General features: G+C 37.1%; 1 protein-coding gene across 1 annotated transcript in view; it reads left to right on the plus strand.

Moving 5' to 3' along the window:
• CDH6 (cadherin 6) overlaps positions 1-21652 on the plus strand; it is a 54939-nt gene that overhangs the window by 19340 nt on the left and 13947 nt on the right. The window contains exons 3-7 of the mRNA XM_032182308.1: positions 9995-10289; positions 11822-11941; positions 13961-14128; positions 15509-15696; positions 17179-17432. Coding sequence (XP_032038199.1) covers positions 9995-10289; positions 11822-11941; positions 13961-14128; positions 15509-15696; positions 17179-17432 — 1025 coding nt within the window. The remainder of the gene's footprint in view (positions 1-9994; positions 10290-11821; positions 11942-13960; positions 14129-15508; positions 15697-17178; positions 17433-21652) is intronic.

A 21652-nucleotide genomic window follows, 5' to 3' on the forward strand; every position in this document is an offset into this window, starting at 1 on the left:
GTGAGAGCACTTCGTCTCTTGTCTCCAGTCAAATGATAAATTCTCATTCCAGTGCCCTTTATACTCTATTCCTTACTCCTTTTTCTTTTTCTTTTTTTTTTTTTTTTTTTCACTCTATACTCTTTATCATAGGGCCTTCCCTGCATTTTGTTTGTTTGTTTTGAAATCAGATGCCATCTTTTGGTCTCAGTTTGCCTTTCAAGCACCTGTTTGCTTCCGAATCTTGAAATGTTCTTACTGCTTCTCGGTCCATTCATTTCCTGAAGCTGTTTGGAAGCACAATACTGTTTTTAGCTTCTCTCAGTGTCATTACAGAGAATGGATTGGCACTGCTGCTTTTGAAAGTGAATGAGAAATACCACTGACATTTTGATACTCTCAAGAAGCAGATAGATACCATTACCCTGGTGGTTTTTTTGTTATTATTGTTCTTGTTTTGTTTCTGTTTTTTTTTTTTTTTTTTTTTTTTTTTTTGTCGGTGTCTTTTTGTTCCTCCTATTGTTCTGTCTCAGCACAATATTTTTGCAGATGATTCTACTGTTACTGAATGCTTCTATCCGTCATCTAGCTTTTTTCCCCATTTGCTGTGGGTACAATCTTAGCATTTTTTTCCTCCTTTAAACTCATGGGATGTTTATCTTTTAAAATCCTCAGGGTTAGAGCTAAGGACCAGTACCTAGGTTAAAGGAGCACCTAGGGGGCATTTTTGTTTTACCTTTGCCTCTTGATAAAACTTTTCAGTTACATTTTGGACTTGAGTCCAAGTATTGGACTTTGAATCCTTTACAGAACTTTTGGTTTATATTTCAATTTTCACTTTTTTTTTTATTATTTTTTATTTTTTTGCTAATCTACCTGATTCCATGCAACTAGGGCTGATACAGTTTCTTTGCACGAAGTAGGTTGCAGGTATGAACTTTATATAAAAACATAGCCCATTTTATATTATTTTATCAATAGCATTCCACAACTGAATATCTTGGGGTTTAAAGTATTTCTGGGTTTGCTATACTACCCTTTATAGCATTAAAAAAAAAAAAAAAAAAAGAGGAGTAAGGACAATACAAATAAGACATTGTGTATTTTCAAATAACTCCAAAGAAACCAACATCCCCAGAAATCTCATATAACCTTAGCAATTCTTCAATTCTGTTTCATCAGTTTATTACAGGTTTTACAGGTTTAATATTTGCACACCTGATTTTAGTACTGTATCATATCCTTCACCACTGATCAGAATATCTCACAGAAAGAAAAAGATGATCTTAAAGATGGAAGGAATAGAAACAGGATAGAAATGCAATGTTCATGAAATAGGAGTTGGGAAAAAAAAAATCAAATACACAATGAATGGTCATAAATTAGAAACAGTAAGAAAAGGAGAAAAACCTGAGTGTTTTAGTCAGTTCTGGGATGACAGGAAGAAGCTAGCTCAATATGGCAATGAAAATGGTAAATGTACCTACTCATTTGTAATGAAGATAGGAAAATATTATCATCACTGTTTAAAAACCTGCATCCACTCATACAGAAGAAAAGACTATAAAAATGGACCAATTACAGAAAAACTAGTGGGAACATCAGTCCTTCATATCTGGCCTTTTCTTCACTGACTGTTTTTGGAATCCACTTGACTCGAAAATGAGAGACTATGACTGTAAACAGGATTCCATCTGAGGACTGAAAAGTGCCCATTTTACAATAGAAGAATACATATAGGCTGTTAGCCTAGCAAAGAAAAGTACTGTAAGCATAAGGGATTATTATCTTTAAATGTTGGAAGAGGAAAAATACATGAAAGTGGGAGGAGGTCCTTAAAACAGAAAAACAATCTTGGCATGAGAACACAGCTAATCTGGGAAGCAAGACTTTTTCTAATCATCAGAGCAGTGATTTCTTCAAATAGGTACTGTGTACCTGTCATACCTTTTTCTTCACTAGGCCTGGTGGGAAGCAAGGAAATTAGAACTGCATTCACAAACTCAAACACTCTGGAATCAGTCACACTGAGCCGTATGAGGTTTATTGTATTAACTATAATACAGTAACTACACTTTCTATAGTAAACTAATCACTACAATAGACTAATTCAAGTACTCTGTAAAACTGCAACATCTGTAAGTCAAGAAAGTGAGGAACAATGAAGATCATAGAATCATAGAATGGCTTTGGTTGGAAGGGACCTTGGGATCCAATCCCAACGCCCTGCCATGGGCAGGGATGCCACCCACTAGGTCAGGTTGTCCAGGGCCCCATCCAGCCTTGCCTTGAACACCTCTAGGGATGGGGAATCCACAGCTTCTCTGGGCAGCCTGTACCAGGGCCTCACTGCCCTCTGAGTGAAGAATTTCCTCCTAACCTCTAATCTAAATCTCCCCTCTTCCCGTTTAAAACCATTCCCCCTTGTCCTATCATTATCTGCATGAGCAAAAGCTTCTCTTCATCATTTTTATAAGCCCCCTTTAAGTACTGAAAAGCTGCAATGAGGTCTCCCTCTTCTCTTCTCCAGGCTGAACAGCCCCAGCACTCTCAGCCTTTCTTCATAGGGGAGGTGCTCCAGATTGCTGGATTGCTTAGGAAAGCAGATCTTGGGTTAGTGAAGAGATATAAAAAAGTGGTTATCTACTTCAAGCACCTGTCATAATAGTCTAAATAAAGCCCCTGCATGTAGGAGCTCTTTCTGGCAGCTGCACATCTGGAAAGATGGTGCTGTGCTCTGGTAAGGTCAAGTCTGTTTGCATTTCTCTTTTCAGCTTGTCAATACTTCTAGTTTGGTTCGTTTATTTTCTTTGGAAATGACAGTGTTTGAATCTTACTTCAAACTGCTGTTCCCCCACCTCTTTTGAGGCTGTAGAGTATAAATGTTCATATAATCTTCAAATTGTTTTGTGTAAGAATGGAATCACTTCCTATAGCTCTCTAAACAGCTTCTCCTATTCTCTTCCAAATTCTTTTTTAGCATCCCCCCATTTTTACCAGAAATTTAAGTTAAATTTTTGAAATAATGATATAATTTAAAGGTAGGTACCTACATCTTAACGTAACAATCCAGATATGTGACCTCGGTAGACAAGTAGCCTCAGTGTTCTAGCCACAGTCTCTGTTCACTGTCCTCTTTCAATAATGTTAAGTCCATTAACCACTTCAAATTAAATTTTATAGAGCAATAAAAGTGTTGAAACTGTTCATTTCCTAAACAGTTTGGAAGAACAGTAGCTGCATGAAGCAAAGAAACCTACTTTGTGCCTTGACTGGTCAGCTGGCTGTGCCGTAAGTAGGCATATAAGCCGTTGCCAAACATGGAACATTCTGACTCTTTCCCAGCCAGGATTTAGGGGATATGAGAAGGAGCTTAGCATTTTGCAGGCAAGAGGTTTTGAGGATATGGCTGGAGCAGGATGTATGAAATACCATGCAGTGGGGCTAACTGATAGGAGGAAGAGCAGGATGCTTTGCCTAAGGGGTGAGTCAGAAAGAGAGGTTATGTGAACCATGAAAGGAACCAGAGCTTTGCATAATTGAAGCCATAAGAACATGGCACACACATCCCCAGGAAATCTCTCATTTCTGGTGATGCTGGATCTCCCTGTGGATCTTGTGGATTATCTTTTTAGAAAAAAAATCTTTTACGTCTTAAAATAATTTATTTAGTTAAGTATTTGCCCTGATGATACGTGACACAGTGTATGAATTTGTAGGTATATAGCATACGTTCAGTGTTTGGCAGGTACTTTTTGGGGCATTAGGAAGCAAATAAGTAACTTTCAGCAAAATATACATAAGTAAATAAGTACTAATTACTTAGTACTAGTGCTAAGTACTAATGTACAAAAAAATGTTTTTTTCCTTTTAATACAGAGTCACCAAGCAGAGTAAAAGCTTTTGGGATGATTATTTCATGATATTAATGGTGTTGATTATGATATGAATTTACAGGGTTGGTTGACGTTACAGGAATAGAAAGCGTCAGGAGGGACAAGGAGGTTATTATTCTGAAATAGAAACTGTGTGCAATATTATAGTATTACGGTATTTTGAGTGCTTTAGTTTTTTCTGAATGCTGTAGAATCGCACTGTGTAACCTCAAGCAATACATGTCATTGAATTTGTTCAGTACTAGACAAGACTCTGCTGTTTGGATCTATTCAATTTGGAGTGAAATCATTGCTGTGAATGCTGCCAAGTGTAAACCAGTGATTCTCTTTGTTACCAACTGCCTACTTACTACTTTAATAATTGGTCTCTATTTCATTATTGTGCTGGGGGGAAAATGTGACCACAGCAACTCCAGAATAGCAAGTTCTTCTAATAAACACAAACAATAAGATATGAGGCAGTTTATTTCTAGATAATTGTAGGTTGATGGTTCAGTGTGTACATCCCAAGGTTAATTGGCTTGTGTCTTTGTAGAAGTCCAGGAACTGTTCTGAAATTCAGGGAGTTGGGGGTTATATTCACAACAGGAACCAGAACTTGGTCTGTAGGATGGATGGAAAGGCGCCTAGCCCACTGAATTGCCAGGTATCATAACCAGTGATATGACATTAGTGGGAGCTAAACTGCAATTTACAGCTGTCTTACATAACCTAAAGCCACTTCTTGAATGAGATTAACTACAATGTTTAAATCAGTGTTACAGAGTGAGGTAGAGGAGGGATGTTATTTCGCTCTGGAAAATATCCATGGCCTGCAATTTCAGTTTTTTGGAATTTAATTACCACAGCTATAAAAGTACATTCTCAGTGAAACCTCATTACAAATATGTGTGCTGGAAAGCTGCCTTTCTCTAATGCATTCCATTGTAACACACATAAAAAAAAAAAAAAAAAAAAAAAAAAAAGCTTAATCTTAACCTATTATAATACATGGGACCTCACTTTCATTACAGGGTTTTGGTGCTGCTGTTTCATACAATTTTGTATCAAGGTGAATTTTGCGTGATTAGTAAAGGGCCCCAAAAGGGCCCCACCAGTCTCTGACCAGGCTGAGGCCCATCAGCAGCATTGTGGCCACCAGCCCCTGCCCCATAGAGGCCACAGCAGGGCCGGGCTCCTGCTCCCTGCAGCCCTGCCCTGCCTGCCCATGGCCCCCTTCCAGCTGGGCTCAGCCCGGCCTTGGCCCCATGGAGGTGCCTGGTGCTTGGTCTGCCCCAGTGCCCCCAGTGCCCGGCTGCTTGTGGGGCACTGGGAGGGGCCTTGCCTGGCCCTCACCTGTGCTAGAACACACTAACGCTGCTTCTTACAGGAGTACTGCCGACATTTTGGAGTACAGCTCTTGCACTTTGCAGTACCAAAGCCAGACATTAACAACTTAATGCCAATTTGATCTGCTGCTTTCATGCCATTTCAGTTTATAGTCTTATTACCAAAGTACATGAAAGACTCCCTTAAACTCTCCCCACATAGTTTGTTGAAGTAATTCCTATTTGTGCAGCATGTGTCTGATTCAACCTTTGAAAACCTGGTAAAATTTTCATGGATTTTTGCTTTAAAGTTAAGCAACCCAATGTATTGGAGATTAACACAAATACTGTAAATGTATTCAGTCAGAAAAAAAAAAATGCTCACAGTACAAATGCTTTGTGCACAGCTTTCACCTACCTTTTCCTTTCAGTCATGCTGAGGAGATGCTTGTCACTGCCCTTGCTGCTTTTGGGGGCCTCTGCCACTGTGACACTGGGGAGAGCAAGGCTGCTTCAGATTGTGGCTACATTCAACAAAAAATCCTCTTTTAAAATTACTTATGTATGTGACAATGAGCATGATGTCAAATACAGGTGGCTAACACTGCAGTCCTGCAAGCATTTTAAACATCTCTTTGTGTTTCTTGCTGGAGGAATTAGGCCCTGGCTGTTTTCAGAAGCAGCCATGTTGGTATTTGGGGCCAGGACACTTCGGGGGTGGAGAAGGGGGGAAGGAAAAAACTGGACAGTTTTTATTTGACTATAAATCATTAAAGGCAAACCAGATGGTTCACATAGCAGTGGCATTAAAGTACAATGAGTAAAAGTATGCCTAGGGCATAGTAAAATCTTTAATTTGTCGTTCATCCTCAGCCTTAGCCAGTGATTGATGGGTGATTTCACAAGTGTCCTGACAAGATTCTGAGTGAATCAATTTACAATAATATTAATACACCTCAATTGGTGATGCATTTGCTGTTTTTTTTTTTTTTTTTTTTTTTTTTTTTATTTTCAACAGCATAGACCTATTTCTTCACAATTTTGCTTACCTTTGGAGTATTGCTCAGTTCAGTGCCCCGCTGACATGAATGTCATTGAGTAACACTGAGTTCCTCAGGAAATAAAAACTCTAATTTTAAGTGGAGCACTAAAAACATTTGGCTGTTTTAACATCGTATTGAGGAACAGTAATACGATACAGTCCAGCTGACATGAGCACTGTGTCCCACAATGTATTATTCTATCCCATGACTATCTGCCATGGTCCATTTATCTGGCCTGTGACCAACTTTATGCAGAGGATAATGGACACTCTTTTGCAACACGGGTTAGCACCCAGAGTGAAGCTATAATGTCTTGTGTTGGCTACAATCTGCCCTGCTGAAAGCATCTGCAGTGTACTTTATATGCATATCTCATCACAGCAAACTTCCTGTGAAATGAGGTGTCTGGGTAGTGAAAAATAACCTCAGCTTAAAAGGAAAGCAGGGTTGTTACCACTACTCATTTCATCTTCATAACCTAACAATTGTGTTAAGTTTTATGTACAACACCATCAACTGCATTTTTAAGTGCATCTCTCCTCTGGGCCCTTCTTTTGGCCTAAGCTTGCACCATTAGTTTCGCCTTTGCATTTTATTCCTAATTTTTTTTTAACATGGTTAGAGCAGCAATCTCCCCTTTCATATAGGTCACACAGACAGAATATTGCTTCCAAGTAAACTGGCACTTAAGAAAAAATAGAAGAGATTGCTTTTGTCTGGATAAAATTTTATACCAAGCAAACAGCCAAACACAGATAAAGTAAAATCTAATAATAAATTGTTTTTCCAGATATTTGCCTCACATGTGAATGCTGCAAATTTAACATCTGTAAGAAACTTTCCTACATATCTGCAGGAATGTTATTTTCTGAAAAAGAAGGGCACAAAATCCAAACTATTTTGGCCTAGCTATTAAGCAGTCGATGCTGGTGCTGTGATATTGGCCTATCCCACCAAAAAGAAGAAACAAAACACCTGATGCTGAATGGTTAGAAAATCATCATAATTTACTGAAATCAAGCATTGTAATTATACCTTTTGAGAATCTTTATGAAGCAGGTTCTTGAGGCCATGTGTGGTGACACACTGTAAGGGCACTGTTGGTTTGAAGAGCAGGCACTCAGCCAGACTGAGCTCTGTGTAACATACACTAGTCACAAGATGTGACCTCCCTCAGATTTCATTCTTACAGTAAATATGCCATTTACTGTCTGACCAACTGAACACTTAGTTTGTTCTGTCATGTCTTAGGAAAGTTTTAAAACTGAAGGTAACAGAGTTGAAAAGTATCTTGTCATATGGAATATTTATTTTCAAAAGTTAGTGGTTTTGCTGAAGGGCTAGAGACTGAAGCTTTCTTTGATGAAGATCACCTCATTTTCAACATTAATGAGTTAGTACACTGAGATATACATTTTCTTGATACACAGAGTCACAATCCATCTTACACAGGTGGATTAGTTGTGGGGAAAGAATGGAAATTTCATAAACTATTGACTTGAAAAAAAAAATCACACATTTCTGTTTTTAGCTCTTTAGGTGGTCTAGACTATGTAAAAATATTATAGAAAACAATTCCCAGGTGGTTCCAACACCTTTTCTAGCTTGACCTTTTTTGCTACCTTGTTCCTTGAAACCAGTTTTAATTAAAATGGTGATAAAAATTATTTTGGGAGTCAGCCTGTAATAAATCTCACAACAGCACTATTCCATGATTAATATGAATTAATGATGGTCTGTTACCGAGGGCTGTTTTTCTCCCAATATGATGCAGACAAAATTAAAGAGGCATTCAAGGCAAACAAAAAATTAAATTTTGGGGTGTGAAACAACCATAAGTAACACACATTTTTAAAGACAGAATTCTTTCCATGCCTTTTTTTTTTTGTTGTTGCAGGTTGCCTTTGAAAAAATTATATTCAAATATCCTATTATAATTACTTCCCACAGTAGACTTCTAGTCTAACTTCTTAACAAGCAGGTCTAACAGATATTCTTCAGAGGCTTAGGTTCTATCTAGTAGTATAATTTCTGTAGGCCTGATAGCCAACTGACTGGGACTCGGGAGATTTGAACTCTATTCCATGTACAGTTTTGGGAAACTTGAAGTTTCTATACTTTGTTATTCAAAAAACAGAGCAAGTGTTATTGACTGCTTTTGTGAAGGGTTTTGAAATGTGATGAAAAGTGTTGCATACAAGCGGGCTATTGGTATTCTTATTATCAAGAGAAAGGGCTCTGTGCAAAATTACACTGAATGCTCATTTTCTCGCTGAAGGAGAAAATGAAGGAACAGTGCCTCGGCACGTCTGCTAATGATTAAGCATGCTACAGTTCTGAGATTTTGTTTTATTGGACACTCTTTGCATGTATGGTGTCAAAAAGATTTGCCCTTGAAGTTGGAGTGGTTGCATGGAGCATGCTTTCTGTAGGGACCACAGGCACGTGGTGGAGCGCTGTGCCACCAAGGGTGTTGACAGTATGCTGCCAGCGTAGCACTGATCTGGGCAGAAGGTTGGAGGAAGCCCAAAACATTGACCATATGGTCATACTGGAGGCTGCCCTTCCAGTGTGGTTGGGGCATAGCCAAGCACTGGAAAAATCTACGTGAAGATCATAATATTCTATATTCTTCCAACTTACAAATCTTTCTGTTCTATGCAGCATGCTATCCAGCAATGCTAAATGCTTCACCACACATTCAGCTGGGTATATTTTTTGTTATTTGTATTCAGGAGGAGAAGCAATGAAAGTCCATCTCTCCTGACTCATCAACATGTCTTTTTTATGAAATCAACCATCTGCAGAATCTGATACCTGATCTTTTTTCCCTCAAGAATTTTGTCATAAAATGATGAAACCAAACTTAGAATCCATTTTAATAAATATATATTTTTCCTCTGATGTATCAAGAAAATAAAATGTAGTTGATTAGCCTTGATTTTAAAGCCAGGGGAATAAATATGCCCTTATCAAAGGAAGATCCATCACAGTAGGATTTAATCGGTTGTACTTTGTGTGTGCTAAGCAGCATTTCAAGGGAAATGGAAGTCTCCTGGGATAAAAAGGTGATGGTTTGGGCAGTTCATGATTTGCATGCTATCATCATTCTCTTTCCCCTGCCCCCACCATGTTTCAGCTTGGTCCATGTCCCTTTGGATAAAGGGAACTGATGTCTTCATTGCCGGTGCTGGAATGGTCTGGAACACATGCCTGCCTTTGCTCTTAGTTTGCTGCATTTGTTAATACATGTATTTTCCTGTTAGCTGTGTACTTAGTAGTCCAGGGGACATAACAGCACAGAACACAGTATTTAAACTAAAGAAGTGACTGGCATGGCCACTTTTTAATTCTTTAATTCTTTAATTGCTTACTGCAATTCACGAGTCTGCTGTTTTTCCATCTGTAGGATCTCAGTATCCTATATATTCCTAGGATTTCACCTGAGCCACTGGCATTTAGATCAGATCGACGTATGCTTAGCTTGTGGAAGTGATCTACAGCTGCAGTTCGTGGTTTTTCTTAGTTTCTTATTATACAGCAAATGGTTTCAATTCAATTCAGACATGAAGACACAACTCTATCAATTCAGTGCTCCTACTGAGGTATCATCTCATTTCCTAAAAGCAGTGTACAGCCTTTTGGCTGGGCGTTAATAATAGTAAAGCCTGTATCATGATAACAAGATAAAGTACCTAGAATTGTGTTCCAATTATTTATTTTTCCTTTTTTTTTTTTTTTTTTTTTTTAATTCCCATTTCACCACCAGCTGCATTCAGACCAGGATAAAGGAGATGGATCACTTAAGTACATCCTTTCAGGAGATGGAGCAGGAGACCTCTTCATTATCAATGAAAACACTGGTGACATCCAGGCCACAAAGAGACTAGACAGGGAAGAAAAGCCTGTATACATACTTCGTGCCCAGGCTATAAACAGAAGGACTGGAAGACCAGTGGAACCAGAATCTGAGTTCATCATTAAGATCCATGATATCAATGACAATGAGCCAATGTTTACAAAGGACGTTTACAATGCCAGCATCCCTGAAATGTCAGACGTTGGTAGGTGCTAACTAACAGTTAATTTCAGTGTCTGATACGGGTTCTTTATGTGGATTTTATTAAGGCCCCAAAGTTTAGGGACATCTGTTGTTTGAGTTGAGTAAAGGTACCTCAGCCATTTTAAAAAATCTAACCCCAAGAGAATTAGCAACAGAAGCTTGCTGAAAACAGAAGTGTCCACTGAGTGCAACCCAATCTCTCTGTTGTGCCACAGAAAAAGAAAGTTCATGCAATCTTGTTTAGTTCACAGTGAAAGTAAGCTGCGCTTACCTCTGTTACATACCTTTAAAGTGATTTAGTTGCAGTTTAATAGTATGTTAAGCCATGGTCACCCATGTGTATCAACACAACCCCTAGAATTACTAAGCAAATCTTGCTTAGTTCAAGAAAGTACCAAAAAAAAAAAAAAAAAGTGGAAAATGGCAAGCGCAGAAGTGAATGTACACACTTCAAGAGAGAAAACTATCAGCCAAGTCAACTCATCACTAATTCTTGATATGTCATTAACTTCCTATGACCCTTGTTGCTTTTTTTAGGCAACAAAAATGAGCTCCAAAGTCCACTGATGTCCACTGAAATCTTTCAATTGGTTTCAAATGTATCAAGCTGTAAGAATCAATCAACAAAAGAAAAGAAAATAATTTCCTTGAAATATGATTTTAAGATTGGATCTTTTTCACAGAAGTTGACAGGTTTTGATTTTTTCTCTGTGATTCTGAGGAAGGTCATTTTGATTTCTTTGTCAGAGAGCAATGGATGGTTGAACTGCAAGAAGCACATTTCTAATCTGAAATAATACCTAGGGAAAGAAACGTTAATTAATCATGATCAAGAATGAGATTAAAATAAAGCTCAGCCAATATGAAAATAAAGACTTTGGGGCATACTCTCTCCTCTCATTCATGGGGCTTGTCACATGGATGAAAACTCATCTTTTGAAGGAGAACCTAATATTCACATTTTAATATGTGAAGTGAATACTTTATTCACAAATCTGTTTTAAATGTTTTAAACCTAAGCTAATTTTTCATGTTTGTTAACACTTTGCCTAGGATTCAAAACCATTTCTTTCTCTAGAAGGTATTTGAAAAAACAGATTTACATTCCAATGTCAAGCACCTTCAAGTCTAAGATTGTTCAGATTGTAAATTTTAGTTTAACTCATTAATTAACTCATAATTAACTCATAAGCATGAGTAAATTTCTGAAAGTACATTTTTGACCGAGATTCAAATTCTAAATACCTTCAGGATGTGGGGAAAGGTGTGTTTCAGGTTTGTTCATAAGAACTATGGTAAGGGATCTACAAATACAGTCAATAACTGCATTTTAATGAACTGAGAAAAAGCCATCTATCATTTTGGTTTTGGATCTATGACCTTTATGGGCAGAGAAATTTCTGAAAAATAATATCTCCACTTTTTGCCCTAAGTTTGAATTGAACATGAGTTATGTTTTTTTCTACATCATAAACTGTCATGGACATGGAAAAAAAAATGCAGATCCTTATTTTGTTTAATTTATCATTGCAGGTACCTTTGTTGTGCAAGTCACTGCAACTGATGCCGATGATCCTACATATGGGAACAGTGCTAAAGTTGTCTACAGCATTCTCCAGGGACAGCCATATTTCTCTGTTGAATCTGAGACAGGTCAGGAGAGCTTATCTGTCATTCTGTGACAACGTCTGCAATTTAAAATGACATGCTAAGCCAAGCTAGGACATATTAGACAAAAACTTCAAAGAGATTACATCTTATTCAGTGCAAAATCTGACAAATCTAATAGAGCGATACATCTGTAAACATGACACCTACATTATTTTAATCTTACCAGCAAAGTCTAATAAATACAATTAGTACTGAATGAGAACCAGTTTTCAATCATTTTTAACAAGCAGTGGGTACAGAGACTGCTGTAGATGCTTAAATTAAACCAAATAGGTTGGCTTTTAGAAGAAAACGAGAAACAGGTGGGTGTAGAAAAAAAGTGCTTAATCCTCATAGATCTTCATAATGGTTAAATTAAGACTGAAGGTTTGCTCTTTTTTTTTTTTTTTCTCCTTGTGCTTCTTCAAAACTTGTTTAAAGTAATTATAATTTCTGTACATCTGCAACATATCACTTTAATGCTAATTTTATGAAAGAAATCTTAATTAAGAATAATGATAGAAGAGGTAAAATTGGCTGTTGCGCTACACTAGCAGATCACAAATAGAATCCCAAACTTCTGAGTTCTGTTTTTGGAAGATATTTAAATTAAATACAGTGACTGGAATTTTTTATGGGCTGAATAACAGACTGCTTTGGAACCCGTGCGTGTAACACATACGAATTCTGGTGGACCAAATCTGCTGTACCACTGACTATCTCACTACATAGGTATTCTCTTCCCAAGACTTATAAAAAACTTCTTCTACAAGAAACAAAGGATTTCAAGAAATTCTTTAAACGGAAACATCCATTTTGTTAGGTTGCTGGAAGCTAGAGAAGACATTCTCCTCAGCAACCTTACAGGAAAGGAATGGATTATCCCAGACAATTAATCGGGTTTTCACATTGTTTCTTAACTAAATCTTAGAGACTCAGGCAAAGTAAAGATTAGATGTCTCAGGGGAAAATGGAAGATGAAAAAAGCTTCCCTTCAAACATAAGGTATTAGATACTAAAATAAGAGGATTTTTGCACTGATGCACTCATTCTGACTTGGACAATATACTATGTATTCTTAGAGTACAAAAGGATAATTTACCTGGAAGTTCAGTATTAATAACCTTTTAGCAAGAGGGTTGTATGGGGAATGGAGGGAAAGCAAGGTAAACCACAAGCTTGATTCTGCAGCCATGGAAATCAATTGCAAAACTCCCAGAGTCGATTAAGTCTCTGTTGAAGCTGCTATGAATTTTCCCATGGATTTCAGTATGTGGATTTCACTCCTTTTGCCTACAAAGGAGTAATTTCTTAGCCTTGAGACATCCAGTAAGAATGCAAACATTTTGTTTCACGGTAAATCTAAATGACTGAATTTCAATAGGAGTTTTGCTTATAACTGACATTTGTTCTTTTGAAGAAGGAACAGACTGGCAAAATCATTTCAATCAATGTATAAATAGAAATATATATACTTGGGCATGCTTGGATGCTCACAATTTTCTTAATTAATTTCTCTTCTCCCATTTTAATGTTGTACTGCCTCTTTAATGATGTCTTGCTGAAGTTAGCTTTTTATTTATTTATTTATTTTGCCATGTCTGTCAAAATGAAAATATTGACAGAACAGGAGAGAAAAGATGGAGCACATTATAATGAACAATGAGCCTTCTTCCAGTTCAGTGAGAGACTTTAGCATGGAACTGAAAAGGGGTAAATAGTTATGTAAAATAATACTGCTCACAAATAGGTAGAACATCTTTCTGGGGATGCCACTGCTATTGTGTCTGTCATATAGGCAGAAGCCTGAGATCTGATATGACAAGTCTGTAATTTAATGTGCCATCTCATAACAGTAAATATTTGTACTGGGCAAAGTTTACTCATTACATAGAGATTGTTTTGTTCTTAAGGCTGTGGGTTTTTTTGTTTGTTTGTTTTGTTTTGTTTTTTAAACAAGAATTTCCATCAAAGTGAGTACATTACTTGTGAATTTTGCCTCTTTAATTTTCATGTTTTCAGGCATTATTAAAACTGCTTTGCTAAACATGGACCGTGAAAACAGGGAGCAATATCAAGTGGTCATCCAGGCTAAGGACATGGGAGGCCAGATGGGCGGATTATCAGGAACCACCACTGTGAACATCACACTGACCGACGTAAACGACAATCCTCCTCGGTTCCCCCAGAGTATGAAACATTTACGTTCTATGTCTTTACAGTAAAATGGATTATTTTGACCTCAGATATTGTTTCTGCTGTTATGACTTTACTGAGTTTAAGACATCACTTAAGAAAGAAAAAGAGAACACACGAGCAAACAGTAGCATCATGCTAAGGCTAATTGCAATAATTGGGAAACATATCTTTAATATTTTTACCCCAGTTGCAGTAGATAGTTTGAGAAGTAAATTAACATACAGAAACAACTCCTATTTTTCCTACCCATTAATAGCTTTGACTGATACAATCTGTATTTTCTGATCAATATTATTTCTATAATAGACCTTGTGGTTGACTGTCTTTTAAGGTATCTGCTCTAATACAACATATTTAACTTTTGAAGCATTTATTTAAGTACGTAAAATGATCCCAAGAGCAATTCTGTTTAAGTTAATGCCTATACCCAGGAAACATTTGCCTCAATGGATTTTCTGACATTAATTGCAAACAGAAGCAAAGGCACATACATAAATATACCAGATTGTTCATGGTTATAAGTAATTCAGTGATGCAGTTTTCATCCACTTCCCTTTCTCTTCTTCCTTCCTTCCTTCCTTCCTTCCTTCCTTCCTCTCTCTCTCTCTCTCTCTTTTTTCTTCCTTCTTTTTTTGCTTTGTCTTACCAATACTCAGTGTGTGCATGTGTGTGTATCAGTGTGTCAGTGTGTGTCAAAGTCAAGAACAGCTGTTTGAGAAAATAATTGCAGATAGTATCAGACAAATCAGCAAGCTTTGGTGGTTAAGTCACTGGGAAAGTTATTGAAAGCAACTTGTCATTTGAGTTCAAAGTCTGTTCTTAGCTGTGGGCAAAGTGTTTCCATTTAAATTAGAGCAAGTTAAGAGGAAATATAGCACTCTGCCTCCAATGAGTTAATTATACATCTCTGGACATGAGTGTCTTCAATGTAAAAGCCAAAGATACAGGCTCATAATGCCAACATTCCCCAGGTAGGATTTTCTCAGAGGAGAAATTCAGTGTACCACATTAGTAATATGCATTTGGGCTGGATTTGCATTTAGTGATACTAAGCTGCATCGGCCTCTGGCAGCTCTTAATATTTTATTTGTCTTTTGACCTCAACACATTTTTCTTACCTAGTTTTAACATGGCCAACAGAGACTGTGATAGTGTCCAGAAAAAAAACATATGTAGCTAATGATACATATATGTATCCTTCATACTAGAAAAAAAGGTAGAAGCAGTTATTTTTCTCCATATGAAAGTAAGGCAAAAGCTGAAGGCTCAGTAACTCATCTGTGCATGCCTAACATGGACAATGGGCTCAGAGATGTTGTCCAAGATACCCTAAGTCCAACTGACAGAAGTTTCCTCCTCTGTCTGCTGTAGGCACATACCAATTTAGAGCGCCTGAATCTACACCACCTGACTCACCAATCGGCAGGATAAAAGCTAATGATGCAGATGTGGATGAAAATGCAGAGATTGAATACAGCATCACTGAGGGGGATGGATATGACATGTTTGGAATTACCACAGACAAGGACACACAGGAAGGAATTATAACCGTCAAAAAGGTACACCTCTTAAACACACTTCGTCCCAGCCTCTGAAATACCAGCAAAAACTTTATCTACCGCATATTAGTTTGCCATTTTTAGCGTAACTTGTTTTGTTTATTATTTTGGATGCTGTCTATTAGGAACCTCTACAACATTACTTATGTAAAGTTTCTTTTATACAAGCAACTTGGATGCTTGCTGCTTTACTAGAACAATGCCCATGCTTTAAGGGATCTGAAAGAATAATAATCTATGGAGTGGGATAGGACTGCAAAAAAAATCTTGATTTTGAACATGTCTACAGGAAAACTCAAGAAAGCACTGTCCAACTGTGACTTTATCCCTAACATGCTTACAAGATTTGTTCACTTACTAGGAAGGTGCTGTGTTGACACCACAGAAATAAGCGGTATCACATTGCCTGCTTCACACTATCAGAAGGTATTAAGTTGCATAGCTAAAATGTATTAAAGTACATAGACAAACTTATTTTGACTCATATTGTAAAGATTTAATTAATAAATCCATCAACATGCTCTTACTTCAGAAAAAAAAAAATAATCATTGTGCCTTGTTGGATCACAACAGACATCATCTACTAGGTTGCACACTGGCTGTCAGAAAAGGTTTGAGAAATATTGTTTACAGTGGGTTATCAGGCAAGCTTGATAAGGTTACAGATATCATCCTCCATCAGTTCAAGTTCAGTCATCACTAAATAGACATTGTGTAGATTTTCTGAACATGCACTTGCTTGTTGATATCAGTACGACACCTGTCATTACTCGTTTTTTAAGAGATGCCTTCCAGGGGCTGATTACGATATCAGTCTAACTCTGTTTGCATTTCTGTCTGTTGGTGACAGAAGCTGTGAATTTTCTACAACTTAATGGAAAAGTGGGGTGACTAGTCTCTCCCCACATTTCCTTAAGTACTATAACAAACTGTCCCTAAATGCTTCTTCTTAATACTTTTATCAGTGTGTGGCATAGTCATTGACTATCATAAAATCATATTTTCTGTGGGTGGTCCAGGATGTCCTCTGACACCAGATGACAGCGATTCATTTCAGGGATGGAATGCCAATATTTTAACAAGTAGCTCCTAGAAATCCCCACTCCCCCCACAAACGGGGGGAATCAAGAAAACATCCCTTCCCCCCCCCCAAAAAAAAAAGACATGAAAGAGCATGAAGAAAAAAGCATGAAGAGTTGAGACTATTTGAGAAGGTACAATTATTTGGAGTTCAGAAGTTCTGGGCACAGAATGCCCTGCAAAAGTGGTTGTTGTTTTTGTTTGTTTGTTTGTTTGTTATTTTGTTTTTTATTGGTGGCAAAGAGGCCAGTCTTTCTCCTTTCTGCTGGCATGTTAATCCCAGTTCAGGCTCCTGTTACATAGCATAGGCCTCTCCATGACACCCCCCATTCATTTAGCTCATATGGCTGGTAGCCACAGCAGTCCCCACACATCTCTCAAGCTTTTACTTTCTCTTCCCAGGCACTGGATTTCGAAAATAAAAACTTGTATATTCTGAAAGTGGAAGCTACCAACACTCATGTGGACCCTCGATTCCTCTACTTGGGGCCATTCAAGGACTCAGCTACAGTCAGAATTCAAGTGGAGGATGTAGATGAGCCACCCGTGTTCAGCAGACCAGCGTATATAATTGAAGTGAAAGAAGATGTTCCAATAAACAGTGTCATAGGAACAGTAACAGCTCAAGATCCAGATGCTGCCAAGAACCCTGTCAAGTAAGCATAGACTATTTCAGCTCATTATTACTTTGGTTGCTGTCTTGATTTTGCTTTTTTTTTTTTTTTTTATGTCAGCGCACACACAAAAAATCACTTTTAAAAATGAAATTGTTCAGATATGCTTGCATGTGCAGTAGCATAGATGGTAAATGATCTCTCTCGCTTTAGCTTATCTTTGTATGTGTGATGGTGTTTGCATGGCACTTGCATCTTGAATTACATACTAGCCTCTTCAGTAAGTAATGTTTGTGTATTTGTGTAATGTTCTTTTTACTTTGGGAGAGTGTACTGCAAAAGAACACTAAGTTGATGTTAGTGTTCTTCTTCCGCCTCTAACATTTTCCAGTGCAGTGCAGTGCATCCTCTTGGCTGTATGACAGGGGAGTGATTCAGCATCTCTTTCTTCTCCTGTCCATCCAGACCTGCTTAAGAGAGGTTGCATTTACCTTCTATACACCACAAGCAGAAGTGCCTTAAAAGCAGCTTGGCGTGTACACAGACTCTGTTCTCACTTGTATCAGTGTAAGTTTAGTAAGAAAAGAATCAGGCTTATGGACCTCATAAATTGCTCTAGCCATGAATCAATAAACTAGTCTTAGAGGAAGTAGAGGAAATGTTAAGGTTGGAGTAGCTAAACTAAAGCCTTCTTTTTTTTTTTTTTTTTTGGTAAATTAATACATCCATTGTTTCAGTGGGTATTTGAAAACATACTTCAGTACTTATATCATATTGGATAGAACATGAAAGAACTTTTAAATATCTGTGTGCTTTAATTAGATTTCATTGATACTGACAAGGTAGTAAGAGATGGAAATAAAAAATACAGCAATATTAAATCCAGGTCAAATTTTAGCATGTCTCTGGACATCTTGGAAATGCAATAGTTAGTCTTAAGATCAAAATAGAACAATGCAGGTTTAATAAAAATCCAATACATCAATACTTTGCACTTCTGCAACAACCATCTTTCATCAAGATATCTTACAATGCTTATGAAGCATAAATAAGTTTTAAGCTCTCAGCTCATCTTGTGAGATGGGTAAATATTATCACCATAATTTCTTAGATGAAGAAACTAAGCCTAAAACCCTTTCTTGCAGAAACTGTTTTCGGTTCTCATGCAATGCACTGCACGTGAGTTCTTGTTCAGGATTAAGCCTTCTAATTTTAATTAAGGTTTGCTTTCATTTACATCATAGCATGCAAGAATTATAGGAAGTTCTGGATTAGCAGAGCATAGTAACATGAAGGGCAACATAGTACTTTGTTGACTGTGGTGAATCCCAGGGACAAAACAGATAACTTCTATAGCATGTCTTAGTGGGTATGCTACAATGAAAATGACAAAATTGGTTGAGGTGAAACCCAGGCCCCTTCCAGTCTTCATATGAAACTGCTTTTTTGTATCTAATGGCACTGGAGAATGAGGGGAATGCTTCCCTGCTTCCCTGTGGTGATAACTACAACCATTTGCATTTCACACCAACACCACCTCCTAATTGTTAAGTGATTTACAGTGGATAGGGATTGTGCTGTGCATTGTTGAGTGTTGCCTACTGGCTCTTTTCTATTAAATGAATGTGTGTGCTAAAACTTACCTATCTTTCAAAGGGCAGTGATTAAATGCTGTACAGGTACTCTGCATATTAAAGCATAATTACTGAACAAAATTTAGTAGAGATGTCAAAATTGATGCAGAGCAGCAGAAAACTTGTCTCCTTTATACACTAATAACAAGCAACAATCAAAGTGAAAGGAGTAGAGAAAGAAAAATGAGGAAGAGGTTAGAGTAACCGAAATAAACACAGCAAGAAGAAATATGAAAATCTTAAGAGAGGAATGAAATCAGCAGAGACTAGTAGCCTGTGAGATGTTATCTTGCAATATATGTAATTTTATGGTGCTAATATCTTGGGTATCTCCTAGAATTTAGGGTCAGGGGTTGAGTCTGCATCTTTTTGACAGGATGATTTTTTTCCGTCATGCAGTGGAGATGCTAAAACTGATTTTCACTCTGAGCTTCGGGGAAGATACAATTAGACTGTATATATATGACTTGTCACTTGCTTGTCAATTTTCCTTGACAGTTAAAAATAAGATCTTTAGACAGTTGATATTACAATGAAAACCTTTCATTTTCTCCTCTACTTGAGTGAAGATTTCTCTTTTTAAACAAAGTGAGCCCTAACTCTGTTAGATGAAAGCCCCTTTGATCTTCCATTAAAGGAAACCTTCACAATATCATTATGAAAATGCATTATGAAAAATTCACACACACATCCCTTCCTGACCCACAAATCTTCCTGACTTGTGGTTGCATTAGACAGCAAGCTGCTGAGCATCAGGGGACAATGAAGCAATAGCAGAATATGAGGCAGGCACCTGCCCTGGTTGTAAGAGTGCTTCATCATTCACAACCTGTGTTTTGGTAGAGAATCAGTCCAGGTCTTATAACTAAGCTTTGCTGCCACATGACATTAAAACAATACAAAAATACACCAATAGATGTTTGGCTATGTTTGAATAATCATCCATACATTGTGACATTAATACACTCACGAGTAACACACCACTGTCCAGCTGCATTGTAAAAAAAAAAGTTCTGCATTCTGCTTGTGCTCGATCTAAACAGAAATGATGTTAGGAACCACTGCATACTGGAAAAATAATGCTGCAGCTGGCACTGCTGTATTGTACATCAGATCTTTTTAAATTGCTAGTTGAGTTTTTTTGCTATAGTAACTCCTCAGAGGCATAATGAAGTTCATCAGTCACTGGAACTGTCTCCCTGCTGTGATTTGATTTACTAAAGTTTCCCAGATGAAAATGAACTGCAAACAAATGTAAGGCTTAATTTTGTTTGTGTATTTTACTGACAACATATTTGCATGTGTTTGAGTCTCTCTTTCACTCTCTCCTTTTTCCTGTTATGTACAAGGAGAGAATGGAATCTCTATAGATACCTTTAACTTCCTAGCTTGTCAATTCATAACCGTTTGTAAGGGACAATGTCTGAAATCTGACAAATATGCACGAGTAATTTCATTAAATAAATATAAAAACGAGTTTGATGTCTGCTTAATTCTTACTAGGTTATGATCCATAAGTCAGAATCACCACCAATTCAACATAATTAACGGTCCTTGATCAAAAGAGACTGGATTATACAAACTGGGAAACAGAAGTGACAGTCTAGCTTATTAAAATCATCCTTCTAGATCAGGGTTAATGGTATAATTAGACTATACTTTAACTGCAATGACCTTGTATGTATTTTCTCTTGAATATGAAGAAATAAAATTAACATTTCATTAAGAAGCTGCTCTCTGGTTCTTTTTATTTTTTATTTTTTGAGTTTAACTTTCCACTGCACAAATGACTAAATATACAAATTGTTTCATTGGGATTTACATGTTTTAATTCTTAACATCCTGAATAAATCCTCAATGTATACAGCTCTGGTAACCTTAGAAAAAGTCCAGAACATTTGCTTTTATTTTATTCAGAAACTTTACAACAGATGCAATTGAACTGGGCAATTTTACAAAGTAGTGATAGTGATTGCAATATGACAAAGCATTAAAATATGCTAAGGCTGTAAGAAATTTTAAGTTCATTCATAATATGAAGAATAAGTGATGGCATAATTGAAGAAAGAAAACAACAAATGGACAACTCATGCCTACAGCTAGATGCTTACTTAAATATCTTGCTGAATAAGAGCCTGAAACATACTATTGCAGTTTGCTGGAACAGATAATCTATGGAAAGTCCTGATATTTTCAGTTCAAATAAGAATGAAAAATCTAGATATACTGTGAAGTGGAAATACTGAAGTATTTCAGCTGAAAGGTATGGAAAAGATCTGAAGAATCTCTGAAAAAAAAAATTAATTCACAAAATACCAACATAATATCATATAAAAGCCTGAATGAAAGTTAAAATGAAATGTTTACCATATCAAATACTTACTTTGTCAAAATATAAGAGAGTCAGACTGCTTGGTGTAAACTAGTTTCCATCAAACATTTCAGCTAAGTCAACAAACTCATGTGTAATATTTAGATTTGGACACAATGACATGGTTTGCTGGAGCTGTCCCATCACTCAGCGCTGCCTATTACGTACCTTCTCACATGCTCTGTTCAAGCTGATGGTAATGCTATAATGCTGCATAAAGGAACTAGGTTGACACCACAGTTGACTTTGTGCAGCTA

The sequence above is a fragment of the Aythya fuligula genome, chromosome 2, assembly GCF_009819795.1.
Source record: "Aythya fuligula isolate bAytFul2 chromosome 2, bAytFul2.pri, whole genome shotgun sequence".
NCBI classification, from domain to species: domain Eukaryota; kingdom Metazoa; phylum Chordata; class Aves; order Anseriformes; family Anatidae; genus Aythya; species Aythya fuligula.